General features: G+C 50.6%; 4 protein-coding genes across 4 annotated transcripts; all 4 read left to right on the top strand.

Moving 5' to 3' along the window:
* Positions 1–239: 239 nt before the first annotated feature.
* On the top strand, positions 240–1,834 carry ALT_4725 (glycoside hydrolase family 32 protein; the record flags this gene model as incomplete). Its single annotated transcript, XM_033556844.2, has 2 exons — positions 240–411; positions 462–1,834. The coding sequence occupies 2 exons, from the start codon at positions 240–242 to the stop codon at positions 1,832–1,834; spliced, it is 1,545 nt and encodes a 514-aa protein (XP_033412735.2).
* Positions 1,835–3,005: 1,171 nt separating this feature from the next.
* On the top strand, positions 3,006–5,096 carry ALT_4724 (putative serine peptidase; the record flags this gene model as incomplete). Its single annotated transcript, XM_033556843.1, has 10 exons — positions 3,006–3,233; positions 3,303–3,420; positions 3,482–3,636; positions 3,700–3,822; positions 3,873–4,045; positions 4,105–4,192; positions 4,254–4,359; positions 4,411–4,570; positions 4,624–4,821; positions 4,868–5,096. The coding sequence occupies 10 exons, from the start codon at positions 3,006–3,008 to the stop codon at positions 5,094–5,096; spliced, it is 1,578 nt and encodes a 525-aa protein (XP_033412734.1).
* Positions 5,097–6,240: 1,144 nt separating this feature from the next.
* On the top strand, positions 6,241–9,207 carry ALT_4723 (basic helix-loop-helix domain-containing protein; the record flags this gene model as incomplete). Its single annotated transcript, XM_033556842.1, has 1 exon — positions 6,241–9,207. One exon carries the CDS (start codon positions 6,241–6,243, stop codon positions 9,205–9,207), a length of 2,967 nt encoding a protein of 988 aa, XP_033412733.1.
* A 2,307-nt stretch (positions 9,208–11,514) lies between these two features.
* Positions 11,515–13,562, top strand: ALT_4722 (ferric reductase family protein; the record flags this gene model as incomplete). The annotated part of the gene is made up of 5 exons (XM_089599792.1): positions 11,515–12,189; positions 12,252–12,437; positions 12,490–12,889; positions 13,004–13,117; positions 13,168–13,562. 5 exons carry the CDS (start codon positions 11,515–11,517, stop codon positions 13,560–13,562), a joined length of 1,770 nt encoding a protein of 589 aa, XP_089456130.1.
* Between the last annotated feature and the right edge of the window lie 298 nt (positions 13,563–13,860).

Genomic DNA, 13,860 nt, shown 5'->3' with positions numbered 1-13,860 from the left:
CCGAGCCGTATCCCGGGGACCCATTCTAGCTTCGGTATGTTTCTCGATTGCATCTAATTTGATCCTGCCTAGCACGTTGGCCATGTGGACTGGAGTACCCCGTCTGGGGTCTTTGCGGCTTTTACTAACAATCTGGAGTTCAGAGCCCTACTGCTGTTGACGGTGGGATATAAATACCCCCTCGTCCTCCTGCTTCAGTGAGGAATGTGAGGCATCAATCTTTCAATCAGACAAGCAAAATGCGTGTCCCTCTCATTCTCTTGTCCGCTGCAGTGGCAGCGGCGCAAACAGCCAACTATTCTGGGCCTCTGCGGCCTCAGGTTCACTTCTCCCCTCCTTCTCAGTTCATGAACGACCCCAACGGACTCTTCTACGATCACAAGAGAGAGGTTTATCACCTGTACTACCAATGTAAGCTCAATCGATCCCTATAGATGCAGACCTGTGCTAATGCGGCGCAGACAATCCTTCCCAGATTGTTGCAGGTAACCAGCACTGGGGCCACGCCACCAGCAAGGACTTGTACCACTGGACCCACCACCCCATTGCCATCTCCCCTAGTAAGCCGGACGAGTGGATCTTTTCCGGCTCGGCTGTGGTAGACAGCAACAACACCTCGGGATTCTTCCCTGACCAGGACGACGGTGTAGTGGCCATCTACACGCTGGCCACTGCGACGCTGCAGACGCAGGACATCGCCTACTCCCGTGACGGCGGGTACACTTTCACCAAGTATGAGAACAACCCGGTCCTCAATATTGGCTCCAGCCAGTTCCGTGACCCACAGGTTGCATGGCATCCCGAGACGCAGAAATGGGTCATGACCGTTGCTTATGCGGACGATCGCGTCATTGGGTTCTACACCTCGCCCAACCTTAAGGAATGGACGCATGCCTCCAACTTCACCCAGTCTGGTTTGCCAGGAACGCAGTTTGAATGCCCCAACCTCGTCAAGTTCTCAGTCGACGACGGCGCCGACTCGGAGGACCCCACCAAGTGGGTGCTGTTCATCTCCGTCAACCCTGGAGCGCCACTCGGCGGTTCGGGAACCTACTATGTCGTTGGAACGTTCAATGGAACCCACTTCACTTCAGAAACCTCCCGCGAGACCCTCTTTGACTTCGCCAAGGACAACTACGCCTCGCAGTGGTACTCGGGCATCCCCGACGACGAGCCGCCGCTCTCCATCGGCTGGGCCAGCAACTGGAACTACACCCAGCAGGTGCCCACCGGCCCGCTCGAAGGCTGGAGAGGCTCCATGTCGCTGCCCAAAGTGCACACCCTGACCAAGGTCGACGACTCCTGGGTCGTCACCAACGAACCATTCGACGACATGGACTCCGTCCGCGGAAAGCAACTCAAGGGCAAGCGCTCGCGGAACGGTGATGTGACCTTCGACTTCAAAAACGTCAAGTCCAACGCCGTCTCCTTTGATGTCAAGATCAACGGGATCCCGTCCTCTGGCGCCACGGGCCAGGTGTACTTCAACTTCACGTCTTCAACCTCGGGCGAGTACGTCGATGGCGGTCTCAGATTGGACAACGGCTTCTTCTGGATCAACCGTGCGGGCACGCATCTCTTCACCCAGGCCAACAGCACCGGCTACTGGCCCGTCTTCAACACAACCGTCAAGTCCTTCGACCACGACAAATTCACCTTCTCCGGTGTCATTGACCGCTCGCTGCTCGAGGTCTCCCTCGCTGAGGGCATCCAAACCGGAACGATGAGCTTCTACCCAACCCATCCGCTGGATACCCTGACCGTCTCTGGCAGCGATCTGAACAGGAAGACTTCATTCCTCGTTAAGGCCTGGGGATTGGAGAGCGGCTGGTAGACAGCAGATGTCGCCGAGTCGCGTTTGCGAATTTGTACTCGTTTGCAATGGTGTATATGTGAATCACGAAGTCTAGACTCTGTACTCTTAAGTAATGACTTGGGTAATAAATGCAACTAGTTGTGTCTGCGTGCCGAACCAGAAGTTTGTCGAACTCGATTACTCAAAGGGTTACATCCCCTTATCGTTATCACGCAACCACGGACCTCCGCCGGGGTACCTTATTTGTTTTGTTGATCGCTGTGGGGCGGCATGCTGTATCCGTAGCCTGCTGCTTGTATGCCATTCCTCTTGTTTGTTTCCGCATGATTCAATCTCCCTTCCTGAGCAGTGACCTGAATTCTTGCTGAATGAACGGCAGTCTGCAACAAATCGAACCAGTAAATACTCTGTCGACGCAGCAATCAATCAGACTCGACACGTGTCAGGAAATCAGCTCAGCCTCGGACATGCAGGTCAGGAAGGTCTTAGAACAGTGCAGCAAGGTCTCAATTTAGATACTGCTAAGAAATCTCTTCATAATGTCTCAGATCCTGAAGGATTTGAAGGGACTCGTCAAGGTTTACTGCTATATGAAAACCTTTTAGAAACACGGCTTTTCAATGATGCTACTCTTGGGTGGAAAATTGGTGGTTGATGAAATATGACCGTACTGAAGTTTTCCAGCGCTGTCCTCTGGAGTACCTTAGACCTCATCAAGGTCCCAACGTACCCAAGGGCCTAGATATCTGAAGAGACAAGATCTTATGGAACTCTTCGAGACATTGGACTGTAACGGAATCAGTCCGCACTGCGATCACCAGCGCAATGCTTGCCAAGTCTTGTAAATTGACCGATTGGATCAACACTAACCCTGCAAGGGGAGTGCTTGTCGTTACATTACATGTCAGCAGCGCTAATTGCCAAGAGCAAATCCTGCAATGTAGAATGGTTGCATGCACTAGCCGAGATGCAATTAATTAACACTTCTGTGTCTCGCCTCGATGTCTGCAGCAGCTGCATGCTTTGCTTGCTTCCCCTCACCTTGTACTCACTAGGGGATTAGAGCAGTATCGAGCCGAGGGCGGCACAGCGACTGGGTATAAGAATGGCTTGTCCTTTCTTTTTTGTTTTTGATTCCTTTCTGTGATTGTAGTTTTGAGGGTACAGATTAGGAAGGTTGATCGCCAGGATGCGGACTGTTGCTGCTTCGCTGACGCTTGCTGCGTCTTGTCTTCTTGAGTTGGCCTCTGCCCTCATGCCTAGGGCGCCTTTGATTCCTGCGCTGAAAGCGAAAGTTGCCTTGCGCTCTGGAAACGCGACATTCGAGCAGTATATTGATCATAATAACCCTGGTCTGGGGACATTTTCCCAGAGATACTGGTATAATCCGGAATATTGGGCTGGTCCTGGCTCTCCTGTGCGTATTTCCCGTTCGGTGTTCGGTTGGTGGCTAGTGCTTGAGGTGCGTTGCTGACTGTGGGAAAAGGTGGTTTTGTTTACACCGGGTGAATCGGACGCTGCGGACTACGACGGATTCTTGACCAATGCGACAATTGTTGGACGCTTTGCTGAAGAGATCGGGGGTGCAGTTATTCTGCTTGAGCGTGAGTTCTTTTGATCGTCAATCGATTGCAAGCTCTGGCAAAGTGCTCATCAAGTCCCCAGATCGCTACTGGGGAGCTTCATCACCGTACCCCAATTTGACGGCTGAAACGCTCCAATACCTGAATCTGGAGCAGTCGATTGCGGACCTTGTTCACTTTGCAAAGACCGTGAACCTTCCGTTCGACAAGGACCACAGCAGCAACGCTGATAATGCGGTGAGTAGAGTTGTCAAAATGGACCACCACGCAATCCGCATGCTGACTGATGTTCCATGGAAGCCATGGGTGATGTCTGGGGGATCCTACAGCGGTGCCCTAGCCGCGTGGACGGCATCAATTGCTCCAGGGACCTTCTGGGCATACCATGCATCGAGTGCGCCTGTGCAGGCCATCTATGACTTCGTACGTGATAGCAAGACGTTCTTGAACAAAGCACATTTTAACATGTGTAGTGGCAATACTTCGTCCCCGTTGTCGAGGGCATGCCTAAGAACTGCAGCAAGGATGTCAATCGCGTGGTGGAGTATATTGACCACGTCTATGCGTCAGGGGATATGGAGCGTCAGCAGGAAATCAAAGAGATGTTCGGGATGGGAGCCCTCAAGCATTTCGACGATTTTGCAGCGTATGTTATGTTCGCCTTCTTTGAAAGGTGAATCATGCCTTGGTGCTAATGAGTCTCAGAGCAATTACGAACGGACCATGGCTTTGGCAGGATATGAATTTCGTCTCGGGGTACTCCCGTTTCTATAAATTTTGCGATGCAGTAGAGGTGAGGTCCATTTCCGACTCGAGGCTCCGACTGTGCGAATGGTCGTCTCACGCGGTATTAGAATGTGACGCCGGGGGCAAAGTCCGTTCCTGGACCGGAAGGCGTCGGTCTGGAGAAAGCACTGCAAGGCTATGCGTCGTGGTTCAATTCAACGTACTTGCCTGGGTGTAAGTCCCCTGGATACGTATTCGAGGCCCCTCAGAAACTGACCAGAATAGCCTGCGCCAAATATAAATATTGGACCGACAAATACGCAGTTGACTGCTACGACACATATGACCTTGACAGCCCCATATACACCGACACGGCCGTCAACAATACCATCAATAAGCAGTGGACCTGGTTTTTATGCAATGAACCTCTCTTCTACTGGCAAGAGTATGGTACCAATCCCATGGAAGCGGGTAACCTGCTAATCCCCGTGATTGTAGTGGTGCACCCAAGCATGAGTTCACCATTGTCTCCAGGACCGTCTCGGCGGAGTACTGGCAACGACAATGCTCCGGGTACTTCCCAGAAGTCAACGGCTATACATTCGGTAGCGCCAAAGGCAAGACCGCTGAAGACGTGAATAAGTGGACCAAGGGCTGGGACTTGACCAACACTACACGTCTGATCTGGACAAATGGGTTCGTCTTCTAACCGTAAGGCTTGATCAAGCTAACATTTCTGCAGTCAGTTCGACCCCTGGAGGGACGCCTCAGTTTCGTCGAAATTCAGACCTGGAGGACCTCTTCATCCCACAGAACAAGTGCCAGTACATGTGATTCCGGATGGGATGCATTGCTCAGATCAATGGATGGCCTACGGAAAGGCGAATGCCGGTGTTCAGAAGGTGATTGATGAAGAAGTGGCGCAAATCAAGGCTTGGGTCGCAGAGTATCCCAAATATAAGAAGCCTTGAAGTGCCTGTGATTGTTTGATGGACATCGAGCTGGTGATAGGCCCTGCCGTCCTTTGTCTGTGGCTCAAGCACGCCCTGTACATATGTGCGATATCCTGACGGCGTCAATAGTTTGACTCTGCACATTATCTCCAGGTTGATACCGTTCCAATGGAGTCAGATACAGGTACTCCGAAGATAGTTCAATTGACCTGGTTATTTATAGCAGTGATTGCGATGATGTAAGAAGACGAAACGGCTTCGACAGCGATTGGTCAAGATCCCCAAACAAGAAAGCAGGTAACATTACAGGGACATACAGTAATTGAGGTGTCAAACAAAACAAACGCAGCCGCATATTGTTTACGCGCTATAATACAGAAACACGCCTCTCGGTTTGCCGGAATCGCTTCTTCCCGCGATCATACGATGCTCCGCCGAGCCACGGCCGAGATTCCCATGTTGCCCCAATGCTCAGGCACAGGCAGCCATTCGTTTCCTTGCAGTGCAGCTCAAGGAAAGATTGATGTCGATACAACTGCTTACTACTCAGCGCAGCAGATTCGCCTTCGTTACCGTTGAGTTGCTCAGGTGGCTTGCTTTGCAGTACTCATGCAGAAGGGAGGAACTTGAAATTTGATACCACCAGTACTGTGGGGTTGCATGTGGAAGGCTGGAAGTCTCGACGATCACGCTTCCTCTCAACCAACAGCCCAACGCGACGATAAGATCCTCATCTAACGCTAGCCTCGGCCCCTTACAGTGTTGAGTCAGGTCTATCTCACATGACTTGATCATCTCAGGCGAGTGTTCAGCCAGCTTCTTGCCTTCACACCCTGCACCTGTTCCTGTATGAAATGTATGGCTTTTATCATTGCAATTAGCCATATCTTTGCAGCCTGCGCCAACATTCAGGTTTGACTCCACAATTGAGTTTTAGTATCCTGATTAGCGTGTTCGACTTGGGGCGATCATCAATCAATCATCGTTTGAACTTAAACCCGCAGTTAGCCGGCTTTTTGACCCCCTCCGTCTTAGGTGTTGACAGGTACGCAGTCTTATCAAGATATTCATCTATAGCTATCATTGTTAACAATCTTGTCTTCAATATAGTACAAGACTATACTCATTTCATCTGATGGTCCAAGACCGGCAGTGAAACACTATGTCCACCCCCGGCATTGGTGGGGATTTCCAGTTGTTCTCGCCTCTCGAGTCTACGAGGAGAATATCTCAAGGAAATTCCATGTCAGTTGACCAAACAAGTACGGACGATGCCAGTCAGGACTGGACGCAGTGGATGAGATGGGATGACGAGCAAGCATTTCCAGAATCTGCAAATGCTTCGCCTAGCTCCCCATTTGACCTTGCTTTTATATCGCCAAGTGCCTCTTCCGGACAGGAGGCACCTGACGCCATGCACAAAGAGTTCTCACCTGATATATCTCTAGATTTCAAAAGGCCTTCGCTTGGATCTTTCCCGGGCGGAAATCTGAATAATAATGTATCCCCTCAGCCAGATCATCTTGGTGCGGGGGCCTTGTCAGTCCACTCCAACTCTCCCCCCTCGTCGACGGGTGCCAGCCGCAAACGCAAGACTGGAAGCGATGACGATGGATCTGCGATGACAAGCATGTTCAAAGCTAAACAGGCGCCATCAAAGAAACGAGCGCATAATGTCATCGAGAAGAGATACAGAGCCAATCTGAACGAGAAGATTGCTGAGCTAAGAGACAGTGTGCCCAGTCTACGGGCCTCCTACAAGCAGGCAAACGGCAACTCCGGTGATGATGACGACGACGGTGTCACCTCAGCCAGCAAACTCAACAAAGCGTCTATCCTTTCGAAAGCGACAGAGTACATCCGCCATCTCGAGATTCGTAACAAGAGATTGGAGGAAGAGAATACCGCGTTGAAGATTCGATTACGTCAGTTGGATAAGGCCGCTGATCAAATTGTTACCTCTGCCGCGTCGGTGTCATCACCCAGCGACTGCACCGTATCTACCGAGTCAGGGGCGAGCTCATCCCCAAGTGTGTTCTCGCACGCGGAGGACGTTTCGAGTGATCACTCCCCGACTTCTTCACACCCTCCCGAAGGATTGATCAAAGTTCCGGATGCTTGGAAACGTATGAGGGCTGCCGGTTCAAATGAGAGCTCCTACTCGCAATCGTACATCCAATATAAGAAGACCGACAGTCACTCGTCTCAATCTGGCGGAGGACATATGCGTTCGCACCTTCCCAATAAGTACATGTTGGGCGCCCTCGCCGGGCTCATGGTACTCGAAGGCCTAGGCACAGAAAAGAAAACAGAATCAACGGCAAAGGGGCTGCTGGCGGTACCTTTGAACCTGCTGAATAGAGTTCAGCTGCCGTCACAGGTTTACTCAAGCGCAGCGTTTCAATACTTCTGGTCGTCCTGGCACGCGCGCGCAATTTCCCACTTTCTACTGCTTGCAATCCTTGTCGTTGGTAGCGCTTTCATTGTCTTCGTCTACCTGTTCAATTCGGATCCGAGGCGGCAATACTCCGCCTCCAAAGTTGCTTCTGATGTTACACTTTCGTCATGCAACTTCAGACGACAAGCCTGGCTTACCAGCATTCAACGAGTCGGTGTACCACGCCATAGGTTCTTCCACGAATGGTACGTTGTTACGTCTCGATGTTTTGAATACGTTTTGCGGTGTCTACTAGGATGGAAACTGTATTCTCTGGCCACTGGAGTCACCGAAGAAGATGAGAAAGGGCGCGTGAAAACTTGGGACATTGCAATCGATGCGCAATTGGCCGGCGGCGATGCAGAAATCAGCAAAAGCCGTCTGGTCCTTACGATATTTGCAGCAGGAACACTCCCTCGAAGCCCGATGAGGATGATGCTGAAAGCTCTCCACTGCCGCATTCTGATGTGGCGGGTCGGTGAGCCTGGTTCGTGGACATTCAACGTATCGAATGATGTTGCCCGCAGTCTGGCAAGGTATCAATGGGATCTCGCGCGCAAGATGAACGCCGCATTACCCAAGAATCATCCGGATGCGCTGCCGAGCCATTTGGCCACCTTACTGAAGATTGATTGTGACGTTGTCATGATTGATACCATCATCCAGAGAGCAGCAAATCTGACTTGGAATCGTCCAACACAAGAAGGAACCGACGATGATGAAGCGCTGCTGGATGTCGTCGAGGAGGACCCCGCGATTCAATCCTCACTAGATGCTCTTGCTGCGTGGTGGTCAAGTCACTTGCTTCAAAGGGCGCTTCTCAGGTACTTCGAAGCGAGCTCCGGTGGGCCCGACGCGAAGAAGAGCCGCGATGTTTTCAAATCCAAGATCAAGCTCGCTCTTGATGTAGCGCCCCAGCCATCTGCAGCCCATACGCGCGCTCTGGTCATGAAGGCCGTCTTTTTTGAACGGGACCGCGTGGCCAACATCGGAAGCGTTCTTGCCGCACTCCCGAAGGACAAAGGCAAAAACAAACAAAACCAAGCGTCTAATTTCCTCGACTCTTCTTTACCTATATCCGTGCGCGAGGAGATCTCAACAGCTGTTCGATGCGCGATGATCGCAGCGATCTTCAAGGCTCGAGCAACTGGCGATACCTCCCTACCAGAAGCGTTCACTGTACAAAAGGCGATCCATTGGTTTAATCGCTTGCCGCTTGATCCTGTCGAGCTTACTCTCCTGGAATTTGCTGCGGTATATCATCTTCTTCATATCTTGGCGTCTGAGACCGACTACCTGGCTTCGTCAGATACGTCGGCGCCACCGTCCCCAGTGTCCGAGGCATCGGGCATCTTATCATCATCTGAAGATGAGGAAGACGGCGCTTCGCGGCGCGACAATAATATCATCCCTCATCCGATTCCTAATCTGGGTCGTGTTGCATCAGAGCTTATTTACTGGGCTCGCAACGCTTATAACCCGGCCTTTTACGGCTTCACATCAAACCTTGTCAAAGTGATTGAAACCGAATGCACGTCATTGTGTCAGACAGCTGGTGTGCATGTGGCCGATTATTCCTGTGTCCAGGAGGAAAAATCTAAAGCCAAGCAGGCCATTGACGCCAAGAGACGTTTCGCTGGTGTCAGTGAGGAAGCCTCCGAAAATCCAGTCCTCTCCGATAAGTCGGAGTGATGATGAAGCTGACGCCAGAAGCTTGGAATCTGGTGAGCAGAACAGTCAACCTGGCAAAGGATCCGGCCTGGATTGAGGCTCGTGCATCTACCACGCAGCACTGGAGCCGATCCCTTTTTCTCGGCTTTGCATTTTTCTTCCGTAAAATCCCTGGATAGAAAATTTTCCATATACAAGGCGTTTCTCTCTTGGTGGGTCTTTTGTGAAAGGTCTTCTCTCAGGTCTCTGTCATGTTAACCAAGATGTGCCTTCCAAATGCATGATACTCATGAATAATCCTCATTCCTGTTTATTTATTGATGGATATGGATCTCAGATGTAATGTGGCAGGGTTACATGGATCGGGGAAGGGGCGCTCGTGGCTACCCAGTCTTCACCCCTTATCTTGTATGACATGAAATTTGCGTCATTGAAGAATCAGACTTTACTCCAGTATCCCATGAGACTGGACTTACGCATGAAGCTATTCGCGACGCGTGTTCCCCAAATACCCCTAGATAGTATTATTTGATCTCATTTCGAAAAGATCCTCTGAGTCACGAGGGAATTTACGATCGCCAATAGAGAACTTCAGTATGGGGACTTGACTTTTCACGCACGCGCATCTAGGGCCATGGCTCTGGATGCCTTGGAAGTCGGGTATACCCCTGGGCCAGTGATCATGGTGGGTGTGAGGTCTATGGTTCGGTGGTATCATGAGTGGTTCCTTTCTACCTGATGACTAACCAAAGGTGATCCTACCTAGCGACACTCGATGGCAGTCAGACTCAAACATCCCACTCTTCGTGTGCTATCAATCAAGTTATGCTCTCTTGGATTCATCCAAGTGCTGAATTACGATAGTTTGGGGCGTTTCGATATTTTTTATCGATAAAGGTATCAATCGTGATGAAGTCTTTGCTCTTCCCTAAGGTGGCATTCGGGTCGCCCTTCCGCGCTGTATATTTACAGTTTGGATCTCGAGACTACGGTGGTATTCACGCTTGCCTACCGACATCATCGACCTCAGAACACAAAGTCTTGTTGGCTCTTCGACTCCAGACTGGGGATTCACTCTCTATCTAAGCGCGCGTTGCGTGTTGCCTAGGCCTTTTCATACGATTCTGAATCAGCAATGTTGCAATATTGGCTCGTTGCATCCTCCGTCTCGTTGTGCAACAACAAATATAGCCAGTAAAGGGTCTTTCTTTGCTTACATCATGAGTCTTACTGCTATGTGAATGCTCTGGTATGATTAGGATGACGATGCGACGTCTGTGGCTTAGAAACTTTTAATACAGAGTGAACCTGGTTAGACTGACATGCTGGTAAATAGAGGGATCCCTGCTGGCCAACAAGAGAGCTCGGCGAGCAGCTGCAAGCTACATCTTGGATTGCTTTACAGTGGACCAGAAGAGACGGATGACAGGAATGTCATCTCGTGATAAGCTCAGGCTGGCAGGCAGCTCCTCGTCATAGGGTCAGAACCTGCAAGATGACGAGGCCGTCGGCATCTTCAGCGTCAGTTCTTGCCGAATAATGGAGCAAGACTTGTGCTCAGGGCGAGCAATCAAGCTTTCGGTATTCGCGGAATCTGGCGATCCTGCATGACTTTCCGTTTTCGGAGCTACCGTTCCATCGGAGAGTAGGGGCCCATCCACAGACTCCGATAATTCAATCTAAGTCTAAGACATCGGCTAATAACTTGACCAGAAATCCCAGCCGTCGACAATGCTGTGTAAGATTAGTCATTGAATTTCGAATGATGGTTTGGGTTCGTTTCGAGGCCGGGCAATAATAGGGACCTCCGCTATGATCTAGACGGGCTCCACGCTCCAAGTCTCTCACATTCCAGAGCGAAGCTCAGCTGAGTAAGACATCAACTCCCGACATTCTCCATGGTTGCACTAGCTTGCTTCACTGACGCTGATCTTTTTGTCATCAGTCTTCCTTGTAGCTTGTTGGGTGACTCTTTGCGTTACTACGTATTCCATGATGACTGCGGGATGGTGGATGACGGCATCAGGAGGAGAGGCCATTGTAGAAGGACTCTCACGTCATGGCTGGAACTATTTTTATTGTTCACGACCTGGTGTTTTGAGTCCATGATTTGACTGCTTTAACTTCTGCAAGAACTCTCTTCTATTCGCGGCCTTTTCGCCAGTTTGGAAGCGCATGTGCAGCTTTTGCCGCTGCTATACTTCGACCCACTCCGTTCGTCCGTCATTCAACTTGTGATTTGAATGTTTCTTTTGAACTCAGGAAATGGGAGTAGAACTCGGAGGACCAGGGGTAGACCACTCCCACCCCGGCTACCCTCATCGTCCCATGAACCCGGTATTGGCGACACCTCTGTTTGTCCTCAGCGGGGCCTTCACCGTTCTATTCCTGTGTCGGATGGTCATAAGGGTTCAGCATCGCCGTCGTTTACGTGAGATTCTTCAGACAGATGACCAGAGCAAGTTCTCGCGGACCAGCACCATCTTTGCCTGGATCAAGAAGCAAGTACTCTATGCACCGTTGTTTTACAAACGGCACAGTCGCGAATTTCGACTGCTCAACAGGATTCATATGGGAAGCATACCCTTACGACTGGAGGCTACGTTACTTCTGGGATATATCACGACCAACCTGCTTTTCTTGTTCGTCCTAGTCGACTGGTGGACGGACTATCAAGAAAAGATGTACCAATTGAAATATGCCGCCGGACATCTAGCAGTAATGAACTCACCTGCGCTGGTCTTGACCGCGGGTCGGAACAATCCCCTCATCCCACTTCTGGGCATTCCATTTGACACTTTTAATCTCCTGCACCGCTGGGTCGGACGGGTGATGATTGCTGGGGCCCTTATTCACATGGGTTGTGTCATTGGGGCGCAGGCCACGCAGGGTGGGTGGTTCAGCCGTCTCGAAAGATGGCCGTTGCTGACAAGGAAAACAGTATCTATGGACGCGATCACGAACGAACTTTGGAGTCATCCTTTCTATGTATATGGAATGATTGTAAGTGATCCGTCTTGGCGAATGGTTTACCAATAGGCATTACTAACGGCCGTCGATGGTAGGCTCTTATTGCATTTGTAGTTATTTTCTTTCAATCAGTATCACCAATTCGGCATGCATTCTACGAAGCCTTTCTTCATTTTCATATATTCCTCGCAGTCATGTCATTTGTTGGGCTATGGTATCATCTTCGTGGCTTGGCCCAGCAGAGGGTTCTTTTGGCTACGTTGATCCTTTGGGGTCTTGATGTGAGTATCTGCCCTTGGTCATCATGTTTGCACTACTCATGCTTCTCTCCAGAGGGTTGCACGTCTCGTCAGCATTATCTGGAGGAATTGCGGCAAACAGCGTACTTCTGCTACCGTTGAACTATTGCCTGGAGACGTCGCCCGTGTCGAGGTTGCCGTGTCGCGTCCCTGGGAATTCAAGGCCGGACAGTATATGTACCTCTATATCCCGTCGCTAGGACTATGGACCTCGCATCCGTTCTCCGTGGCATGGACATCTTCAGATCGGATGACTACTAGCGAAAAGCGCGATTCGAGCGACTCGTTCAATGTCTTGCTGGGGGGACCGCAGCGGACTACCATGTCATTCCTAATCAAGCGGCGAGATGGATTTACAAACAAGCTCTTGAGGAGGGTTCACAGCTCTGAGGAAGGGAAGTTCAACGCGACTGCGTTGGCAGAAGGGCCATTTGGTATGTATTATGTACTATGAGTTGATTCACTGTGGGAGATATGCTTACATAGTGGATCCAACATAGGGGGGCTTCACTCTCTAGCCTCTTATGGTACGGTACTGCTCATAGCAGGGGGAATAGGGATAACTCACCCACTTTCTTACCTGCGTGAGTTTGCCGATGGCTTTTCCGACCGGTCGATGGCGGTGCGGAGAGTCACCTTGGTATGGGTTGTGCGCCACCTAGGTATGTTCTACAGGTCAAAGAGCAAACGAACATGGTCTAACCCCACTTAGAACATCTGGACTGGATCCAGCCATGGATGGCCTCTCTACTCGACCACCCAGCCGTCGAAGCCCCGAACGAGCGCAAGCAAACCTCATACTTTCAGCTTCCTGAGTTTTCATTATCAATTCAAGTGTACGTGACAGCGAAAGGGTATACCACAGACGAATACTTATCCGACGAGAGTCCCTGGACCAAATCGCCACCATCAACAGTGTCTATTAGCATCAAGTATGGCAAACCATCGTTTGCGGAAGTGTTAGATGTCGAGATGGCGCAGCAAGTCGGTGCGATGGCCGTCAGTGTTTGCGGGCCGGGAGGACTGGGCGACGACGTGAGACAGGCCGTTCGAGAACGTCAGAACGGGCAGTTGGTCGATCTTTATGAGGATACATTTTCCTGGTAGAACATGCACTAGACTAGCTAGAATCAACTGGGTTTTGACGAATGATTAATAACCTAACATATCCGGTCCAACTGACCTGTGTGTCTCTCGAAACTCGTAATCTACCTGGAATGCGTTGACCATTGACATCTGTTGAAATCAAAACTGCTGGCCGTGAGTCTCGTGTTGCATCCTGAAGACCTCAGCCAAGGTCGCTACAAGTTTTCGACTCCATACATCGATATCACAGGGCCAATCAGACATATCAAAAAGATTGTGCGACGGTCCCTTCTCGTGCGAGATTCCATCTAATGTAGAA

This window comes from Aspergillus lentulus (genome assembly GCF_001445615.1).
Source record: "Aspergillus lentulus DNA, contig: Alt08, strain: IFM 54703, whole genome shotgun sequence".
In the NCBI taxonomy this organism is placed as follows: domain Eukaryota; kingdom Fungi; phylum Ascomycota; class Eurotiomycetes; order Eurotiales; family Aspergillaceae; genus Aspergillus; species Aspergillus lentulus.
Note: the sequence above shows the minus strand (reverse complement) of the source record. Positions and strands in the feature narration are given on the sequence as shown.